The sequence below is a fragment of the Falco biarmicus genome, chromosome 3 (genome assembly GCF_023638135.1).
Source record: "Falco biarmicus isolate bFalBia1 chromosome 3, bFalBia1.pri, whole genome shotgun sequence".
Classification (NCBI taxonomy): domain Eukaryota; kingdom Metazoa; phylum Chordata; class Aves; order Falconiformes; family Falconidae; genus Falco; species Falco biarmicus.
The window spans coordinates 19977491-20000379 of NC_079290.1; the positions used below are offsets into that span (position 1 = coordinate 19977491).

At 35.5% G+C, this 22889-nt stretch overlaps 1 protein-coding gene across 2 annotated transcripts in view; it reads left to right on the forward strand.

The window, feature by feature from the left end:
- TAF2 (TATA-box binding protein associated factor 2) overlaps window positions 1–22889 on the forward strand; it is a 63849-nt gene that overhangs the window by 6032 nt on the left and 34928 nt on the right. For both annotated transcript variants that reach the window (XM_056330703.1, XM_056330704.1), the window contains exons 4-15: window positions 6322–6440; window positions 7757–7898; window positions 8291–8522; window positions 9741–9925; window positions 10491–10604; window positions 11861–11960; window positions 13598–13683; window positions 18289–18424; window positions 19862–20016; window positions 20804–20918; window positions 21019–21128; window positions 21886–21951. In XM_056330703.1, coding sequence (XP_056186678.1) covers window positions 6322–6440; window positions 7757–7898; window positions 8291–8522; window positions 9741–9925; window positions 10491–10604; window positions 11861–11960; window positions 13598–13683; window positions 18289–18424; window positions 19862–20016; window positions 20804–20918; window positions 21019–21128; window positions 21886–21951 — 1560 coding nt within the window. The remainder of the gene's footprint in view (window positions 1–6321; window positions 6441–7756; window positions 7899–8290; window positions 8523–9740; window positions 9926–10490; window positions 10605–11860; window positions 11961–13597; window positions 13684–18288; window positions 18425–19861; window positions 20017–20803; window positions 20919–21018; window positions 21129–21885; window positions 21952–22889) is intronic.

Consider the following 22889-nt stretch of genomic DNA (forward strand, 5'->3'; position numbering starts at 1 on the left):
ATTACTCTGTTTGAGATCTGAATTAAATTTGAGGACCATGCATGCAAAGTGAAATACTGTCTCTCACAGGGCTGCAGCGGTCTGTGGTTTTCACTGCTGCAGGTTTTCACGTTGCTATTCGAGTTTAATAGAAAGTCTCTGTATTTTGTAACTGCTGTGTTATTCATAGTTATAAAAGACAGAGGTCACCAAACATTCTTAACAAAAAACTAGTATGCCTCTTTTCTGTATCTCAGAAGTCAAAGGCTACATGGGTTACAAAGTATTAAATGAAATGTGTATTTTTTCCGTTGAAATACCTGGTCACCATTGGGTATTGATCATGATGGTAGCTAAGTTTTGATTAAGTATAGCATCTCTGCTATTAAGGCAGGATCATAAACAAAAATGCTAGAAATCTAAAAGCTCTAGAAATTAGTGCCTAAAAAAGAAAAATATAATAATTTATCAGTGGGTTTCCTCTGCCCTTCTGTACAAAGAACTGCTTCTAGAAACAGTAGTGGTTTGTAGTAGCCTTTATATCTAATCATCTGGTCACCTCTTCCGAGTTCTCCTTTGTTATGGCAAGTTCAGCGATGATGTCCTTTGTACCCTTACAGCTGAACTAGGTATACTGTTTTGAACAGTACACAGATTAGTCATCAGGTTTTGTTTCTAACGTTACAGGGATAGTTAGCTTTTGCATGGCTTTCTTCAGTAGTCTGTTGACTTTAGTGAATGTGAAATGAAGACGGTTTCTTGGCAAGCTGTTTATTTAAAACAGTTGTGAAGGTCAAGTGAAGTGGTTAATTGTTTATGTTGTGCAAATGTTGGCATGCAAGAAAGCATAGTTAAAAGAGGGTTGAGAAAGTCAAGAGAACTCCATCTATGAAATACAAGCAGCACCAGCTGAAATTGTCTCGCCATGGTGTTCTTCGCCACTTCCTGGGTGAGATCTTCTGTCAGATCAGCTCTTTGTGTTCTGAATTTGAACATACAGCTTGTTTGCAGTTCAAGTAATACTTTCGGGTTGTATCATGTGTTGATGCAAAAGTCATCGGCAGGTGATCCCTGTCATTTTACATTTTCAGTGTTGCTGAAGGTGAAAATTTTTTTTGGTCTTTCATATTGTCACTTCTGCTGAATGACAAAAAAAAAATCTCACTAAAAAGGTAATTAAAAATCTGTGAATTTAATAGGAAATTTTAGAAATCTTTAATATGTGCATTAAATGTATTTTTGACTTTGATGCTATTGTCAGTTTAGCCATCAATCCCAAACCATAATTTCATGTAACAACTGAAAGAATTTTTAAAGTTTTATCTAATAATAAAGTCAGTCTTCCATCTTGTAATTTCCTCCTGAGGCTTCAGGACATTATAGCTTTTTTTGTATTGGAATAGATGGATGAACTTACATAACACAGCCTCTTCCTCCCTGTCTGAGCAAACATCTGAATAGTGCTGTAAGGTATAAAACAATTCACATAGTTTTACCATATGTACACAAGGTGGCAGAGGATCCCATTTTGCTCATACTTTTCTAAGGAAGAGTTTGAAATCTCGCAGAGGCTGCAAATAGTGAGTGTGAAAGCTGCCTTTGTCCTCATCTTCTCTCTTTTAATTGTAAATTGTTGCTTTCTTGATTCTGTCAATATAAGGGAAGCGGGATTTATTTTTCTGGGCTATAGTATGCCAAAATCCCACAGCGTGTATTATGACTACTGAGACAACTGTTTTTATCAGCCTCATTTATCATATTTAACAGGCCAAGGAGATCTGTTTTACTAATCCTATGGGTAAGATTGTTAATTATTAGATAGCTACAGCAGAAGTTTGAAGTTTTGATGCAGTGGTTTGATCTATGATAAGTGATGTTTGTGATGATCCTGCTGTTGCCTGGTTATGCACTTCACATGTTTGTGTGACAGTTATGGTGCAGAGCTGAGATGCTACTACATTTTATTATTACTTCTGTGTAAAGGAGGATACGTTTTTGTATAGCTAGCTAATCTGCACGTAACGCTTTCCTTTGCATAGGTACTCTATTCAGTGTAATTTTACCTTTGGCGGTCTATACCTGTTCGCTTACTAGTTCAGCTTCTTTTTTTTTTTTTATACTTTAGGCCTGTAGTTTTTAAACGTTAAAAATATGAAGATGTTTTGATATCCTCAGACTTCACTGTTGCTTTAGTTACAAGCTGCAGTAAGCTGTGAGAGAGAACAACGTGGTAGCCTTCAGGGCATTTCTTGCAATATTCTTCTGAGAAGTCAGTTATCAAGCCTTTAGCTTATGCACAAAATAGAAAAATTACTGGTGGGCTAAGCATGTGTCATTTAGCTGCAATAAATAGCCTTCATTTTGACTGGTGTGATCCTTATCTAGTTGGAAATCTATAATAGACTTAGAAATAAACAGGTGTAGAGAACTTTTGAAGAAAGAGATGGCAAAACCCTTAGCCTTGGGCAAGAATGAACATTTAGGTTTTTCAGTGTACAGAATATTCACATCATTGCCTTGCTAATAATTTAAACTATACATATACATTTTTTATATATATAAAAAATACGCTATGTATAATATATGCTGTATCGTACGTTTTGGGGTTGGACTCCAAAACCAAGTGCTAATTGTATGTGGGAAGCAAAGTGGAATAATAAATGAATTACAGGTAATGAAGAGTAATAAATTACATGTGGATCGGAGAACTTTGCCAAGATGATGTTTAGTACTGTAGGAAGAAATTGTTTTATAGACTGTGGGGTGTGTAACAGTTAAGTAGCACTGCTGCAGCTAGTAGTGAGAGATGCTATGGAAAGTTGACATGGAGGTATTTGGAATCAATGAGTAGCTTCAAAAAGTCTGCAGGATTGCTTGTGTCCAGTCAGTCAACAAGCATGAACTTGGTTGTAATTAACAGTGTTTTGGGTGAATTCTGATAATAAAATATATCTCTACTAGGAAAAAAACATGAATGCATGTTACTTTTTCATTGTCAATCCACGCTTAGCATTAGGATAATTTATCCTTGTTCCTTGGACTGTAACTTTTGGCATGTGCTCTGTTTTTGTTAAAATGGCCATACCCAGTTTATTGAGAATAGTTCAACCTATGAATAAATTAATCTGTGGTATTAAGCCTTTAATGGATTCCTTTTACAATGAATCACCCATTTGAATTGGAACACTTCACAAAAATAGAAATATCAGAATAGACTGTTTTCCATAAAATTTTAAGCCCTGTGGAGTCTACCTTTCTTGCTATAAAATCGTAACCTTTTCCTGTCTGTGAACCCACTGATGTATAAAATGTTACTGCAAGCTCATCATGATCCTCAAACTTCAAGCGAATGCTCTCTGATGTATTGGAAAGGGAACCCCTATCAATAATAGTGAATTTTCAGAACCAATTTAGATTAAAATAAAAAACTTAGAGACTTTACAGTCTAACAATGTTACTGTTGTTTTCTGTTGCTAGTTTCTTTAATTACTAAGGTAGTTTTTACTCATGTAATCTTTTTCTAAAGAAAGTTCTTCCAGTGGTGTTTGCCTTCCTAGGATGCCATTTGAAGACACCGTAAAGCAGCACCGGTTGGGGTGGTTATGGTCCCATTGATGGTCTCCCATGCCATCTTTGAAGTAGCACTTCTTTGACCCCTCAATATGTCAGATCAGGGAGCTAAACCAACAGAAGGCTGTCTGAAAAAAAATTATTTTTTTTTCCTTTTGGCACTCTCAGCTGCATCACCGCAGGGTCGGATGAACAGTAGTCTCCTTAATGAGTGAGGGAGTAGGAATGTGTGGCTGAGACTAGGAGACAGCACATCAGCTGGAGTTTATGTTGGTTGAATTGTTCTGAAACCATAGCTGAAGTTATACTATATTCCAATATACGAATGGAACCTTATGCTTTTAAAACTTGTTGGCATTGTGCCCTATCTTTAGGTACACTTCAGCTATGAAAAAGGAAAAACTATTATGTATTAAAGCTTGGGATTTGGGCGTTTCTGTGCTCATATGCTCCCATTTACTATTCACGTCCTATTTTCAGAAGCTTCCAAGCAAAGTAGACGAGTTTACGGCTCCTGACATTCTCAGTCTTGGTAGTGGTGCCAGGGAATTTGTGCACTATTGTTGCCAAAGATGAAGAACTGCATGAAAATATGTTTTCAATATATTTCAGTGTTTTAGCAAAAGTTTTTTAGATGTGGAAAGCTAGGAATAGAAGCATGGTGTTTGACATACCTAGACTTATAGGATGATGCTGGCATAGTTAATTACCCTTCATTCTTCCAAGTAAGGTACTGTACTTTGGGTTGAATGCTGTTTTCTCTGTGGGTGGTGAATAGGGAATGGTTAGATGAAAGTAAAGACCTGAAATGAGATCATGTCTGCTTTGTGTGGATTTCAGATTCCATGGAAGAGTGGAGTCTGCAGCCAGAAGTTAATTTATTCCATTGTGGTGCAATAATCTTGCACCTGGGTCAGGGCAACCCTTGATATCAATACAGGCTGGGCAGTGAAGGGGTTATGAGCAGCCCTGCAGAGGACTTGGGGCTGCTGGTAGATGAAAAGCTGAACATGAGCTGGCAATGTGTGCTTGCAGCTCAGAAAGCCAGCCATATCCTAGGCTGCATCAAAAGAAGTGGCCAGCACGTTGAGGGTGACGATTCTGCCCCTCTCCTCTCCTCTGTGAGACCCCACCTGGAGTACTGTGTCCAGCTCTGGAGCCGTCAGCGCAGAAAAGACATGGACCTGTTGGAGCGGGTCCAGAGGAGGGCAATGAAGATGATCAGAGGGCTGGAGCACCTCTCCTGTGAAGACGAGCTAGGAGAGTTGGGGTTGTTCAGCCTGGAGAAGAGAAGGCTCTGGGGACACCTTGCTGCAGCCTTTCAGTGTTTAAAGGGGGCTTATAAGAAAGATGGGGACAGGCTTTTTAGTAGGGTCTGTAGTGATAGGACAAGGGGGGCTGGTTTTAAACCAAAAGAGGGTAGGTTTAGATTAGATATTAGGAATTTTTTATGCTGAGGGTGGTGAATCACTGCAACAGGTTGCCCACAAAGGTGGTAAATGCCCCATCCCCAGAAACATTCAGGTGGGATGGGGCTCTGAGCAATGTGATTTAGTTGATGTCCCTGCTCATTGCAGGGGGGTTGGACTAGGTGACCTTTAAAGGTCCCTTCTACCCAGACTATTCTGTGATCCTATGATTCTGTGGTAGCTTTATGCTTAATTGTGGCTCTGCCCCCACAGTTGTTGGATTCATCAGAGGTACCTAAGTTCTGGAAAAAAAAGGTGGTAATTCATTTACTTTCTCTTCAGGTATAGAGTTGTGCAGGCTCTTGAAGAACTCTGTGTATTAGAGGATTAGAATTAAGAAAGGTTTTGCTCTCATGTTTTGCACAGTTTAAAAATCCAGTTTGAAAAAGTATAAAAACTCTTGCATAGCAAAAGAATGGTTATTTTTGAAGTTGACTAGTTGTCCTCCAGTATCTGAATATAATCACATTAAATAATAAGATAGCATCCTGCTCATAACCACTTTAGCAGCAGACATATGCATGTTCCTGCTCATTTCAGTAGAAAACGGTTAATCTTGAGTCGTAACTGAAGTAATGGTATGACACTGGAATGAAATGTGCAGTCAGTTAGCAGCTAATATATAGTAGCGTAAAGAGCTCAAACTTGATTACAAAAAATTGTGTCTGCATCCTAAATGAACAAATGATGGTAACACTTTAAAAATGTTGTTTCTAGGGACTAAAGTAAATACATATTTCTGGTTTTGTGTATTAAGGCCAAAACTCTAGCATCTAATATGTTATGATATTTACAAGTGCATGAAATAAGATTATTTTTATCCGTCAAGCTAAAAGGGGGAAATACACCCATGCCAAGCTAAAATCTTACTACGTTTGGATAAGCAACAAAAAGCAAGACTGAAATATATGAGAAAGCAGATACTTGTCAGACCTTTAGAATAAATGTACAAATGTAATCCAAAATTTTCCAAAATAAGAATTTTTAATTTCTATGCCAAAAAACATGAGTAGTACTCTTATTGGAAAGAAAAGAACACTGAACATTTCTCATTTATTTTATTAGGATTTATTACTACTTAAGTCTTTTTGGTCATAGATCACTTCTGTTAGAGCCTAGTTTTAAGTTCTGTTTTTTGAAATCTAATCTTTACTCATCCCTTTTCTCTCTGCTCCTTTAAAAAACAAAAGAAATACTTGGTTGAACATGTACCGTGAAATTTTGTATACATATCATGCAACTTCCAGAATTGTTTTTTGTGGTTCTGCATGTACTTGAAGAATTAACTGGGTATTTCTGACAGGAGGAATCTCAACTATTTTTCCAATGCCTACGCTGCTGCAGTCAGTGCTGTGGACCCAGATGCTGGAAATGGAGAACTCTGCATTAAGGTTCCCTCAGAGCTGTGGAAACATGTTGATGGTAAAGAGACCATACTGAAGGCTTAATTTAAGATGCCATAGAGTTGTTGGCTATGTGTTTGCATAGGAAGATAGCAGATCTAAATAAATAGAAGTAGCATTACATTATTTTATGAAATGATGTTTACCGTTTCCTTTTTCCTCACCCGGTTGGAGTCTGAAAAATACCATCACACTTCTTGGTAATTTGGAGAAGTGGTTGCAAAGTTTCTTAACACTCTTCACAGATATATTCTTGGGTGGTCATGAGCCTAGAAGTCTACATGAGGAAGTAGGTGTAATGGAATGTATCGGGTGCTAAATTGTAACTTTGAAGCTGCTTACAATATATATGATCCAACAGAGAAAATAATTTACAAGGATATGTTTATATAAATCTTAAAAAGCGATACTAATTTTTTCCCATCTCACTTTGAAGAATGGTTGTTTTAAAAATGATTTGGTAGTGAAAAGTAGACTACTTTATAAACTGGTATACTAGATCCTGCAACAAGTAACTGTTTTAATAAATCACTCTCCAGTGTTGATTATTTTCTTACTTGGATTTTATTAATTTCTTGTATTGTTTTCTTACATGGTTTTTAATGAGTTTTTCCCATGGGATTGTGAGACCTGTGAGAAAATAATAACTGTATTGCGAAGCTGACTCATACAGTGTTGTCCAGTACACCTTAATGGGATTTGATTATTTTAATTTTTGTTCAAGTTCCTGTTGTCTTACTTGCAAGCCTAGAAGGGAAAATACCAAACAGGTATAATTTTTCTTTTAAAAATTTGAATGCCAAAATATGGTGAAACTTGTTGGATAAATTTCACCGTATGCTTAAATTTCTCCTCTTGCCAGTGTATTCATAGGTGAGGTTTTCTGTGAAACTAAACCAAATCAAAGGCAGTTAAGTTACAGGAAATGTTTTAACTATAATAAGAGGTTTTAAGAAACTGAAATGAATGTCTTTTAAGAATGTGCCTGTTACATGCAGTTTATGTAGATAATTATTTCAGCAAGGTACAAAGAAGATCATGGTTTGGGTACAATCAATGTATAAGGATTATTTACGTTTGGGGAGCTGGAAGATGAAATGTAACTCCAGTTGCATTTTTTATTAATCAAGATTCTTATAAATTCATATCCTGTAAGTTAAGCTTAAGAAGTCTCAGTTTTGTAAGCTTTTGAGCTGTAAGTGGACCTGGAGGTCCATGAGAATAAAGTAAACACATAATGTTGAAAGACTAATAGTCCAAACCAGAATGATTATTCTGAAACGACTTTCATGTAAGTTGTTTATATTTACTCCAATTTTGGTTTTGATGCTGCAGAATTAAAAGTCCTGAAGGTGCATATAAACTTTTCTCTGGACCAGCCAAAAGGAGGCCTTCATTTTGTGGTACCCAACATGGAGGGCAGCATGGCAGAAAGAGGGGCTCATGTCTTTTCATGTGGTTATCAAAATTCTACAAGGTAAGAAAACTAACTTTGAAGGATAAACTTGTATTTCCTATTTAATCTCCAAGTGTAGGAAATACAAATAATTTCTTTGAATTAATTAATTTTAATTCTTATAAATTTGAAAAATTCTAAAACTTAATTTGTGCTTTAAAGGAGCTTACCAATGTGAAGTAGCATCTAACGATTAGTAATTAGGATTTCTAGTCCTTATAGCTCAGAAGGAGGTAATGGCAAAGAAACTTGTAGTGCTTTATAAAATTAAAGTACAGTAGGAGTCAGTGTGTCAACATTCACAGTATTTTAAGACTGATTTGGAACTTGAGGGGAAAATTGGCTATGAAGAAGAGAGTATAATTGTTAAATATAATTAGTAACCATTTTTCCTCCAATCCTAACTTCCCTAGATTTTGGTTTCCTTGTGTCGATTCATATTCTGAGTTATGTACCTGGAAACTTGAGTATACTGTAGATGCTGCAATGGTGGCCGTTTCAAATGGAGATTTGGTGGAAACTGTATATACCCACGATATGAGAAAGAAGACTTTTCATTACATGCTGACTATTCCAACTGCAGCTTCTAACATCTCCTTGGCAATAGGACCTTTTGAAATCCTTGTTGATCCGTACATGCATGAGGTAATCTTCAGAGACCTCCTTTCTTGTTTTTTAAAGATTTAGTGACTATTTTTATGTTGCAATCAGTGTATATGTCAAATATAGTTATGTCTAGATACGTCCTCCATTGGTACAGTTATGTGGTAAAAATTGTCTAGTAATGACTGTATTTAAATTTATCTCTGAAGTAAAGCCTTTGAATGAGCAATAATTCCATTTATACCTGAATTTATGGGGCTATTTTAGTTGGAGTTGGTAAAAGTATATTTCTCAAAATAGCTTTAAACCGGTCCTGTTGCTGGTAGTAGATGAAAATGATTGCTACACAGCTGAGTCATCTTCTGGACTAAATTTGACATTGAGTTTTCATTCTTAACAGATTGTTGCCATAGTGTTGAAGTCCACCAGTTTGTATTTACATTTGTAGTTTCAGATTGGGTAAGGGTGGGCTTGGCAGGCAGGTTAAGTTTAGCATAAAGACTGGGCTGTAAAGTTGTCTTTTTAAAGCATGGTAGGAAAATACTGTCAAATATCTGTGTTTTACTTAATCCAAAGGCAAACATCAGATTTTAGTCCTCAGCCGTGTTATTCTGTTGACTTTTACTGGTGGGACACACTCACTTGTGAAAGATAATAGCTGTTAAAAAAAAAATCAGTTGTTCATATTTGATAAATTTCTGTAGAATTTGACTTTGGTAGAGTTGACTTGAAGTTCTTTATCATTCTCAGCTTAGTTCCTGTGTCACTGCTGAAGTCAGTGCTGTTGGCTGCTTCATAGAGTTTGTGGGGACATCGGCAATATCAAAGGTTACTTGTCGTTTTAGCAGAAACAGGTCTTCTGAACAGTAGCACTCACTCCTTGACTGATTTGAAAAAAGCTAATTTTTTGCTGCATAAAAGAAAAATATTATCTCCAAAAGACATTGGATTGCAAAATCGAAGAAAAATGTGATGTGTTTTTTAAATGATAGACATCACTAGGTGAACATCATTATTGTGCATTGTCTGCTAAAAATTATTTTGCTGTTGTTGCTCTCCCGATTAAGATGGACATCCTGGTGCACTTTTCTGCCATGGTAATCATTGTCAAGAGTTTGAAAATGCTTTTGTTCTGATAAATTTACAGCAGCTATATTTTTGTTTTGTTGTGGAGGTTTTTTTTCTGTTCTGAAATATACTTGGTATTTATGGTTTTAAATATATTAATCAGTCTTGTACCAAATTTTCCTTTGTTTGTAGGTGACTCACTTCTGCTTACCACAACTTCTCCCATTGCTAAAACATACCACATCATACCTTCATGAGGTGTTTGAATTTTATGAGGAGATTCTTACTTGCCGCTATCCCTACTCCTGTTTCAAGACTGTTTTTATAGATGAAGCTTATGTTGAAGTAGCTGCTTATGCATCCATGAGTATTTTCAGGTTAGTATTTGAGATAATTACACCTTCTAAATCTAGAGGCCTAGAAGCTCTAGATCAAAGACTATTGAGAGATACATGAAGCTCTCATTACTTTGGTAGCCTCAGTTTTGGGCTCTTTATTTTGAAAAGGCTGGCCTTTGTTGACGTTACAGGCTTTTACCAGCATTTCCAATGTAATATATTACAAAGATGTTAGATTTGTATCTTCTTTAAGAAAAAATTGGCAGTGCTTTTCTTTCTGAATTAGAAACACTATGCATGAAGTATTTAAGATCAGATTAAGTGCAGAAGTTTGATTGTTTTATTTTTCTTCAACTGGGATAGGGTACCAGGAATCCAAAAGTGTTTCAGCAGTTAAACTATTTTGGGTCTACATAGAGAGTTGTATATAGATGGAGATAGTAGGAGATTGGCCTGGGTTAAGGCTATTTAAAAAAGGATGTTACTATCTCATTGGAAAACAGGTGAAGGACTTAGTTGTCTTGGCTTTTAAAGCAAGGTCTTTATTTTGTTTCTTTGGAGCTGGTGCTCATATTGTGTTTTGTTTTTTTTTGTGGGGGTCCAGCACGAATCTCTTACACAGCGCAATGATTATAGATGAAACTCCGTTGACAAGGAGGTGCTTAGCACAGGCTCTGGCCCAGCAGTTCTTTGGATGTTTTATATCCAGAATGTCCTGGTAAGTGTTTTACCATTCTACTCTCTAGAAAATGGGGAAAGTAGGAAATTCAAATTTGAATTTGCATGTTGCATTTTATCAGAAGAATAAATGAAACAGTAACTAGAAGAAAGCACACACACACACAAACACATGAGAAATAATAAAACCAGCTCAATAAATGAAAAACTATGAGTACTTTTGTGTGTGTTTGAGAGTGTGAGATACAAAGGTTCCAAAGACTGTAGAGATTGAACATGTCTTCTCTCAGAAATTATTGCTGATGAATGTTGTAGTGTGCTTTGGCACCTGGAAATTTTAGAAGGGACTCTTCTATGTCATCAGTATTTTGGATGAAGAAGTTTAGCCTGCACAGAACAGACTATAGCACAGAACTAGAGGGGAATGCAGAAATTAGTGTCAAATGGGCAAATTTATTGGGGTGGTAAGCTGCCATCTCTCAGGAAATCTCCTCCAGCTGGCTCTTGCAGTTGTGATCAGAATTTATTTTAAAGCCTTTTGCATACACTTAATGTATCGGGAACAATGAGCCCATTACTTTTCTCATGGCAAAAGTATATGTCCCAAAGTATCCTTGGCTTAAAAAAAGAATAAACCAACATGTTTTTAAATTGATGTTTGTACTATTGTAATTTCTCTTGCTCTCTTCCCTATTTCTAGCCTGCTTCAGCAGTGAGGACAATTTTTTCCTTCCTCATAATTGACTCCCTTATAGTCTTTATTTTACTCACATCATCATACCCTGTATGTAATTCTTGATCTTTAGAATTCTAGTACGTGATCATGTTGTATTTTTTGTCCATATTTTTCTCTGTTAGAACATAGCCCTCAGAAGAGGTGTATAAATGGGTGTCCACCAAATGGTGAGACAGGCATTTACTCTACTTACTGTTGAAATCTTCTGTATTGCATTGAGAAGTTTACCAAGAAATTAAGATCATACAGATTAGCGGTTGTTTTAACTTCAGTGTCCATTTCCACTGTTTTATTGTTACTGTTTCAACTAAAATAGTTTGCTTTTGTATTTTGATCTGGACTTCTGTGGTGAAAGTTCAGTTTTCAGTGGCTTTTCAGTTTCATCAGTCCCATCCAGGTGCCAAGTTCCATAAATTGGTTCACAGCTCATCAGACTCCTACTGACTTAAAAAAGTTATATAACCTGCTGAAATCTGTGGCTATTTTGAGCTGGTCAAAAATACCATCCCTTACAAAATACCTTCTGAAGTGCTATAATTCATGCTTCTTTCTTATTATAGGTCAGATGAATGGGTGCTAAAGGGAATCTCAGGTTATATTTATGGCCTTTGGATGAAAAAAACCTTTGGTGTTAATGAGTATCGCCACTGGATTAAGCAGGTAACAATGCAATAGTAGTATTTTTTATATCTTTCAAACTTTTTACATCAAAGAACATGCAATGTAAAACCAAAATATAGTATAGTTTTGCACTGCAATTTAAAAAAAAATTAGTAGTGAGAAAACTTAGAGCTGAAATGTTCTTACCGCTTGCTGCAAGGGAAACCACCAAATGCATTAACCAAAATGTATTTCTGTGACTGCCTTATGAAGCGTAATTTTCATTGTCTTTCTGGGCAGTTAGTTTTCCTCTTCTTGTTTGGGCTTTTGCATGAAACTAGAAAGAAAGTGTCAAAAAAGGTTGTATTTTTTTAACACTTAAAATAGAATATGAGATTCATAAGGAGATATTTGTTGAATTTTTTATACTGTGATGGTCATCCATATAGCCCAGAAGGGCTCCAGCATTACCCTGAATCTATAGTGGATCAGGTATCTTTCAGCATCATTTGAGTACTAAATGAAATAATGAAACAGTAAAAAATGCCTGCTGCAGGGATTTCTTTCCTTGGAAAAGAATGTCTGTACCTTACATTTTCAAATGTCATGCTCTGAGACAAGTACTTTCTAGTGATAGGAGCAGTGACTCCATTATTTGCCAGTAACATGTGTATCATCTTCCTCTCATTACATTCTCTTACTCTTCCTATTCCAAAAACTCCGTGGACTTCTTTTACATCCCTCACATGGGGACTCAGCACCATATCCTTATCTGCCTAACATGTTGAGCTCACCAGTCCTGTGCTGTCTGTGCTAAAGGTGTGAATGCAGTAGAGAACAGCAGAATTGGATGAAGGTCTATCATGAGACGTCTCTGCTGCATGCAGCAGAAGTTGCTTCTGGATATTAGTTGCTCATGTTCTTCCCTATGAGTTAGCTAAGTGCTTCCATGTAGAGCTAAGAGTTTCACACAGAACTGCTGTCACAGCCTCCAGTTCTGCCCTTACTGCTTTGAGTGCATTAACAATATATTAAAGTGTGTAAGTTGATATGGATTAATAAGTATCAATACATATCAACATCTGGAAATTCGTTGACTAACACTGGGCTGAAGGTAGACATCGATTCATTCTTCCTGTGCTCAAGCTGACCCAATTTGATTCAAAAGCCATGTTAACTGTTGGGTGATAGTGAGCCAGGGCAAACATCCTGCTTTGAAGTGTGCTTGTTAACATAAGCACAGCACTGCAGAAACTCAAACTCATCTTCCAGTTCAGAGCTGGCTTCCGTCTGACTTTGGCATGGGTCAAGATGAGCTTCTATATGCTGCAGTCTACTGTGTGGGTATACCCAGTATTACTTTCCACTGCAAGGAAATGGCAATCACCTTTATTTCTTTTGGTCAGAGACAACTTATTCATTGAACAGTAATACTTTTAAAATGTATTGTAGTTAAATATTGTTGTGGGTTGACCCACAATCCAGACCCAGAACAAGCATTAACTGGTAATTTCTACTGGTTTATTATTGTTTGCCATGCTGAGGAGCAGCCCTATTTTAAAATGTTCTTTGTGTTTGTGAACAAGTTTAATTAGACGGTACAGATTGAACGATTATATGAAAAGCTTTCCTGTCTTCTTTAAATAATTTCTCTACTTTTTGAAATTATGCTTGCTTATGTGTGTTGTACTTTTTAGGAGTTAGATCAAATAGTGGCATATGAGCTGAAGACTGGTGGAGTTTTACTGCATCCAATATTCGGAGGAGGAAAAGAGAAAGACAAGTATGTTTATTTAAGCCAGAAGTCATTACAGGGTATGTTATTATGGGGCCATTAATATATGCCTTGGGTGTGTTGTGTAGCACAAGACGAAAGGCTGAAGATCTTCAGCTGCCCAAGGCAGGTATTACTAGTCATAAAAGTACATCTTGAGTATATTGTATCACTGTAGTTTTCTTTTTTCTTTCATTTTAAATCTTGAAGGGAATTAAGTATAATGAATGCTTTTAATGCTGCTATGAAACTATTTTTAGTAAGAGGATGAGAGAGAATGTGGAGCTAGGATTTTGACCTGAGCTGTTCTGAGTGGTTAGTAATCTTTAGGCTGTTTACAGTATCGTAAGTTTTCTTTTTCTTTGCTCTTTTTACTTTCCACTCTATTACCACCTTGCAATCTTATACTAAGATTTCTTAATTAATTGGGGAAAAAAAGTATTAGATCAGTCACCTGTGAAGTACCATTGGTAACTGTGAATTGGCTGGGTTTATGTTTTACCAGTAACTGCAGCTTCACTATTAGTAGCTTAGGAATTTTCCCGTTAACTCTTTTGTGATACTCTGTACTACCCATTGAGTAGTGCTAACCACTGGAGGTAGAAAAGTATTACTGGAAGTCAGATCAGTAAGTTGATCCAGGTTTCAGTGACAACCTTTCACTGGATTTTTCTTAAAATAATTAATGTAGTTATGACACAGCCTCACAAAGAGTTGCTCTTTAGAAACTCATAAGCAGCATGTACAAAACTGTTAGGTTCAGCATGTGCAGGTGGAGTGGGAGAATGTGTGAATTACCTTAAGTCTTCGCTGCAGCAGAAGCCCCTGTATTGTGAAAATACAACCAAAATTGATTGCAGCAGTGGTTCTCTTGCATTTGGGAGTGTGCAAATCCAGATTTTGTTCATTTAAAGCTCTGGATTTAGAAATGAAGTGTACAAATAACCCATTTAACATTTGATTAGTGATATTTTTTTTAGAGAGAGAGATGGGGGGGCGGGAATAAAAAAGAAGAAAGTGTTTTCTGAAATCAGGAATAGGACCTACTAGCTAGTTTCCCAGTCAGGTGAATCCTCAACAGCTACTGTGTTTTCTGGATGTTGACAACCACAGATGCAGGTTGTGTATGTCTGTGCATGCCAAGCTATTACACAGTTTTGCTTGTCTGCTCGTTAAGGGGTTTTGATTTAGTTCACTGCCCTGTTTCTTCAAGTAGTGAAGCAAACAAAGTACTTAGATGCTTTTGTTATTTATGCCTCTGAAGAACAAGTTACAGCTAGCAGCAGTCATTTTAGGGTATCCTGGTGGTGATACTGGTTTTTTTTAAAGAAAACTTGGGGTACTGAATTAGGTTTTGGTAGACTTTTTAATTGGCAGCATTACAATTTGGCAACATACTCCCTTACACAGAGAAACTAAATTCACATTAATAGGATCGGGTGAAACTAGAGAAGAGGACACGTTTAAAAAGAAATTCAGTTTGATTAGTTTTGGTGTATTTATTCTGGAATTGGACACAAATAATTGATAAAATCCCATTCTAATGCTCTTAAATGTTTGTTTCCTCTATGTGATGTATCGCTGTTGAGCACTCTGTGTTTCTACAGCTGTTTCACTACTTCATTGTATTACAGCTTGTAATAATAATCATAACATAACTTGAATAAAAATTGCAACTTCTGTTTCTCGTAGATTGCAAAGTTCCTTTGTATGTAAATTAAGTATATGTTCCTGACTCTGGGAAATTACTTGTATTTTCATAATGATGTGTGGAATATTGCGTTCCAATACATTTTTTGCATTTCTTTGTTCTGGTTGTTATGATACGGTTTCCTGCCAAGCATATTTGCATTATAGAAGTCCCAATTAATAATAATAATATGGAGAAAATGACAGGTAAATTAATAGTATCATTTTTCAACTAAATTAGAAGTAGAATATGAAAAGAAAACAACAGGAGGAAAAAACCACCTTCTTTCAGACACATTAACGTATGCAAAACACAGGTGTGTCAAATTCTTCCTGTTTATGTCTGGTGAAACACAAACACTGCTTGCCAGAGCATTTATTTTAAAAGAAGAAATCCCGGAGCTTGGGAAAATGAAAGGAGGTAAACTGCAGGTTAACTGCTGTATGGATGAAAGGCTTAGAACAAAGCTTCATGTGTTATGTTTTCGTTTTGTATTCTTCCTTCTTAGGTTTTAGTTCTCTTTAGTCTTCAATTGTGCTGGTACCACCTTGTAAAAATTAAAAACCTTAATGAATTTATATAGATATATTTCAAATGGAAGAAGCATATTGACAGGTTTAATGACCAGAATGTGCTGGAGAGCACGAGCACTATAAATTTCCATGGAAGAGCTGGTTCACTTTTCACTTTGACAAAGGTTCTAAGTTCATAGTGCTAATTTCAAATCTCATTTGGTGCCAATTCAAGAAAAGTTTTTAAATAATAACGCTTGAAGAAAAATATAATCAGAAGAAATGTATTGATATTGAATAAACTACAAAACATAACTGTCAAAGGCAGACTTGTCTCAGTTTTGATTTGCAGTTAAATAATGTAAACCAGTACTAAAATCAATCAACACTTAGTAAATATAAGAAGGCCAAGAATGTGGGTCCTGGCTTGGTTGTCATTTTCAAGAAAAGAATTTTACTAAAGTCAATCAACTGTATAATTTGAAGCTGGATAAATAGTTTTTATACTGAGACTAAATTATTATATGTCTGAGCCACAACCTCAGTTTCCTCTTTACATTTCAATTCTTTATGGTTGCTAACCCTTCCCTACCTCAGAACAGAGAAGTATCCAATATAACAGGACAGTTTTGATAAGGAGAACTTTAGCAGTTGCCTGTCAACTATAAACATCAAGCAGTAAACCTGAGTACCTTCTTATTCATATACTTACTATACCTTAAGAAGGGTAGTACTTGCTGAAATTTAGAAATACTTTTCTTTCTGTATCTTCCTAAGATGTTTAAACAGGCATTCATGAGTAAAGTCAAGGCAGTCCCAGTATGTAAAGGATGGAAAAAAAATATTAAGGTGTTGCAGCTACCTTGGTTCTTGCCATCTCCTGAAATCTTAGGGTATTTGATTAGGATATCAGAATAGGAAATCTGATAGACTATTTCTTGCTGGCATATGTATTTCCACTGCATGGAAAGATTGGCCAAAGTTAAAATGTTTTGTTTAATAGGTCTTTGAAGGTTCTGGAAGACCAGTCTGTTCCTGAGGTAGCTGGAATGGAAGATGAGGCCTATGGCGCTTATCTTTGATCATTACAATTTGTGAATTATTTCATTCTGTCTTGCAGTGTTTTCTTCTAAAGTCTTTGGACCAATCAGGTGTCTGGTCCATCTGGAAATGGTTTAGTTAGGTTATCTATAAGGAAGAATTACAGGAGAAGAATCCAGTTTGAGCCCAGAAATTTTAATTAGCTGGCATTCTATGTCACTATGGCCAATATGTGATTCTCCACCAACAGATTCCAAATAAGTCTGGATTCCCACTTCCTAAGAAGGTGACCTGACATGGTATGGGTCCAGTTTCTTCAGATGTTTATCATTCATGGAACACTCAAATGTTCCATTAAAATAACTAAAACCAAAACCATAGTACAACAAAATAGAGTTGCCACAGACATGGTTCATTAGTAAAATTAAGTCAGACTTCTACTTATCTCCACTTCTCAAATAATTGAAAGGGAGCAAAAGAAGTCTTGTTTTTATCGAGAATTAGTATTGCAGCTACTTTTCTGCTTTCAAACTGGGCTATAGGTGAAAATGCTTGTGTTCTGAAACGTAAGACTTGGTGGAGAAAATTGATTTCAAAGCTCATCAAAATTAAGTCTTTTGGTGTTTTATTGCTGTACAGCCACTAAGGCTACACAGAAATCAGTTCTGTTTTCAGAAGTTTCAGGGTTTCACCATTTGTTTGTCTTCTGATATGGAATGAACTTAAACTATTTAAAATATTTTGCTTATAGACATGAAGGGTATTTGTGAAGGAGCACAGATAGTTCCAGTTACAGAAACAGCGTGGCAGCTGTAATGTGATGCTCTGCCTAGTCTTCCTTGGCATGTTATCAGATTTAGAAGATGTCAGTTTGCCCAAGTATTGAAAGCATAAAGTTGCTAACTAAAATAAAACCCAAGCAATTTCTTTGACTCATCATATGAAAGTCCACTGTGAATTTTAAAACTCTTATTTTTCTTAAATTGCAACAATTATTATTTACATATGTACAGTCACTTTTAAATGGAAGTGGAATGGGGGAATGTCAATTCATAAGTGATGTCCAGATTCAGATCACAGATTCCGTGCTCTGTTTGCTACTGCTGCTGTCTTTACAGTAATACAAAGCATGTATTACCTGTTGTTATTCAGTATACAGTACTTGCTGTACACCAGGTACATTCACTCATTTCACCTTTCTGTGCAAGTGAGCTGTCATTTTAAGCATGTCATAATTTATGACTTCAAAGCAGTAGGAAGGATCTCATAATTATTGGTGTAGCTATAATCTTGATTGCTAAGATATATTTTAAGTTTGTCCATAAAATGCAAAATAGAGAGCTGGTGGATTTTTTTATTACTATTTTTCAGCCCTGCTTCACATTTACATTTTTCTATCAAACACCCTCATACGCTGTCCTGGGAATATTACACTATGTTCCAGTGTAAAGCGCATCTTGTTATGAGACTGATTGAGAACAGGATTAGCATGGAGTTCATGTTACAGGTAGGTGTTTAAATGATCATGTGGAGTATAGACAACTTTTTGTCTTCAGTTGCATTTTTAGTCACTAAGGGGAGTTTAAGGAAGAACAAAACAGGTCATCATAGGATTGCATTTGTATTATGAGTTTTAGCAGGACAGAACAAACATAAAATGTAGGTAGGTCATTTGTGTTAGGTTAGCTATTATTCTTATGCATAAAACTTTTAATACTTCCCATATAGTACATATTGCCTTTAATGTTAAGGTATTTCATTGCTTTGGGTTATTATGATTGGTTGTTAACACTGAGGACCTGTTTTACTGTCCCTAACTGGTGCTGCTGCGTGCTTATCTAATTAAATTATAAATAATGAAAGTAATGAGAATCTAGCTTCTGCTTTCTCCACTGTACAAAATTTTCAGTACTAAAGGGAGTATAGATCTTTATATTAGAAGAAACATTTGAAAAAAGATTGTAATTTTATTCTGAAATGCTAAACTTCTACAGAGTTGTAGTTTTTCTTCTTTACTAAATATGTTTTGTGATATGCCTACAAAAAAAGATAGGGTGCTATTAGAAATGAGTGCTACCTTTTCCTATCAACTTCAGGTTTTGTGGGGTTTTTTATTTAAGGAAAACATGTATATGCTTGTGCTAGAGCTACTATAAGCAGTTGTCAGGTTGAAAATACAGCAGATGTACCTTTGTAAAATTTTTTTTTACACAAATTTTAATTACTGCTTGCAAATAGCAAAGCAGAGAACCTGATGACTTTTCTTTCTAAAAAGCAGATATAGTCAGTTTTACTGTAGACAATTTTTGAATGCTGATGATCTTTTAATGCATTGTGTGTATATATGTGTATATGTACATGTAACTTCAGGGAATTTGGTTCTTGGAAAAAGCTCAGGTAGAAAGAATTGATTAAAAATGCATTTTTACCCTTACCCTCTGCGTTATAATTTCGTCAACGAAGGCCACACCTACTTGCAGTGACTAACCTTACAACTTACATGGTTTTGAAGTATGGGGTGCTTAGAACTAGAAAATGGATGCCAAAGTATGTTTCTGGATTCCACTTTGAATTCAGCTCGGCTTGTTAAAAAGCTTCATGATAAGTTGTACTTGTAGCAGTGGTAAGCAAAGGAGACATTTTTAGTTTAGTTTTGTTCCTGTTAAACACTTCTCATGTTAAGAAGCTGGGATTTCAGGGCTTTCTCAGCATCATGGATGGTTTGCGTTAAGTAAAAATACATTTGTGTCTGCAAATCACAATTTCTGATATGGACAAGCAAATAATTTTTTTTAAATGTCTTTATTTTGAAAGGCTTTTTTTGAGGGCAGTTATCAGAGAATGAGTTTCTTGGCCTTTACTTGCATTTCGGCTGCAACTAAACAGAAAAACTTATTTTATATATTAAAGTATTTAATGAAAGTAATAACTTTTATCATTTTAGGTTTTCAACAAGTTGTTGAGTCTGGCCAGCACTGCTTCATCTCAGAAGTTCCAGTCACACATGTGGAGTCAGATGTTGGTTTCCACATCTGGGTTTTTGAAATCTATCTCAAATGTCTCTGGCAAAGACATCCAACCTTTAATAAAGCAGTGGGTGTATCCTTTTTATTCTTGGTCTGGATTGTTAATATGGAGAATGAATTTGTTTTTTAATTGGCACTATTAAAGGAATGTGAAGAAAGGTATGAAACATATTTCCTTAAAACAGTGAAGTACATTATTCTTTGAATTAGATATATATGTGAGTCACCAGTTCACGCTCCTTTCATAGCTATTTAGTGTGCTGGCTTTTTTGCATGTTCCTTACTAAAAGGGATTTCATGATTCTAAGTTTTACTTTGAAAGAAGCACAAGAACTCTGCTGGAATTTAAGGCCAAATTATACTAAAGGGATTCCAGAGGACACTGCCCATAGAAATATGCTGAAGTCTGACATGGAAAATGCTATAGTCTGGTGCATTTTAAGATGTGATTTCCAGTAAATCACCGTGAAATAAGTAACCTAAAGCACAGATTGATAGTTTAAAATACATGAACGTTTAATAACTTGGTGGCTTGTGTTAATACTACAATTTCAGGTAAAATAAACCTCTGTGTGTTGATTCATCAAGTTTCATTGATATTAGTCAAGAAATGGGGTTTCATGTTTTCAATTGTACTGCAGTTTTTCTCTATAAGATACATGATTTTACATCAATGAACTGTTTAAAGAAAAAAAAAACTTAAAAAGTTAATGAACGTGTTTTCATTTCTTGATAGTCTTGGGATGGGAAATGCTAGGAATAAAGAAGCATAAAGCTAGTGTAAAAAAATGAAAACATTGAGAATTATGTTTGTTTATAACTACTGCATTGTGCACAAGAATTCCTATACTGCTTAATAGGGATCAGAGTGGAGTGGTAAAATTTTATGGTAGTTTTGCATTTAATAGAAAACGGAATGTATTGGAATTGGAAATAAAACAAGACTACACGTCTCCTGGGACTCAGAAATACGTGGTAAGGTCAATTTTACATATTTTACCTACAAGTCCAAGTATGACGTATATATTAATAAATGTAATTTTAATGTTAATAACAAAATCTTGTGAATTTGAAGGGTCCTCTGAAAGTGACAGTGCAGGAACTTGATGGATCATTCAACCATACGTTGCAGATTGAGGAAAACAGTCTTAAACATGATATACCTTGCCATTCTAAAAGCAGAAGGTAAGAACTAAAAAACTGCAAGTACTTTTAGTATGGATGTACGAAAACATGTAATGCATTTGATGATAAATATATGCCTTTTTTATATTTGTGTTATATTTTCTTAATCTTACTGAGTAAGATTTATTTATGATGTAAGGGGTGAAAATACTACTGTTTATGGATAGCAGAAACCTTACATTTATGTGCAGTTCTTAATTAGAAGCAGTTTTAAAAAGTTTTATAAAGAGCTTATTTTTATAAAGTTAGTTGAATGAAGACTAATAAATTATGTAACACCTTTGAATGGGAAAGACAAATTAGAGGGAAGACAAATGTAGGCCAGAGGAGTACCTCAAGTGAAGCTCTATGAATAAAACACTTGCATAGTTTTCAGTTTCTGTTAAGCAGTGCTAGGGCTGTTCACTAAACCTAATGAGCAAGAAAAGTAACATGCTTCCCAGAGAGATTCTCTCAGTTTCCTACCACATTTTAATAACTACTTTGACCTCTGTTTCTCAAAGTTGTATGCTTATGTGTAATTGTAAAAATGGTGGGAGTCAAGTTTAAACCAGTGTAACCTATTGGTGAGTATTACTTGAACCAAACTGATGCACAGCTCAACGTTGTCAATATTTTTTGCTGGAAGAAAACGTTATTTTTCAGTGTGGTGAAATACACAGAGAGTACTTTTGCAGGCTTGTGCTCCATTTATAAAGATACGTTTGCTACCATGGTAATTAATACCTGTTTTTTTTCTACTTCGCTTTTTTAACAGAAATAAGAAGAAAAAGATTCCACTGATGAATGGAGAAGAGGTGGACATGGACCTGTCTGCTATGGAGTAAGTTAGCTTGTTGGTGTTTCTGTGTAAGACTGAGCCATGTTCCCCTTGTCTAAAGCATACTATTTTGAAGGATTTGATAGTACTGTTGTACTTTATTGTATGACTGGCAAATTTCAAGACCATACCACATTTCTTTGCCTTCTTTGAGACATTTTTCTGTAGCTGTGAAAATGCTGGCAAAGTGTAAAATGCATGGGTTAGGTACTATAATAGTTTTTTAAAAAATCTTAGGCTTGATAAGGTGATACAATAAATTATTCATCTTTACACATTTCCAATTATATCTTTCAGCTGACTTTAGAGGTAAAATGTAAACAAGAATTTGCTTGAAACAAAGTGAGACCAGTTTTTGTTGGACCTCGATGAAGACCATTTCATTGGCATTAAGACAAGTTCCTGAAGTCTGTGTTTAATTGTGAAACAATACTTTTAGATTGAGAATAAGTGATGAAATGCTTTGTACTGAAACTGTTTAGCTCTTTGGAAGCAAATTCTTGTTCAGTGTAAATACATGTTTGATCCTCCTTGATTTGGAACCAGTGGTGCTCTCAAAAATACTGAAGGTGTTGGTATTTTGTTTGCTTGCTGAGGAAAGTAAATAATCTGTTCTTGAAAACTAATGGTGTCTCTTTGAAGAAGGATAGATTTCTTGTCACCTTAAAAGTGTTGGAGATTCTCATGAATTTACCCTCATCTAAAATATGATAAACAATTTTATAATGGATATTTTCATGGTGCAAGTTATTGTTACCATTTGTGTATGATAGTTGACAAGAATAAATAGTCTCTTAATTGTATTTAAGAGCAATTAACATAAATGTTCTTGGGTAGTTCTAATCAGTTATATGCAGGTAGCTATTGCATTATACTATGCTGAGACTTCAGTTGTCCTCTTAGAACTACTTTTGAACTGGTATATGATTTTATGCAAGTCA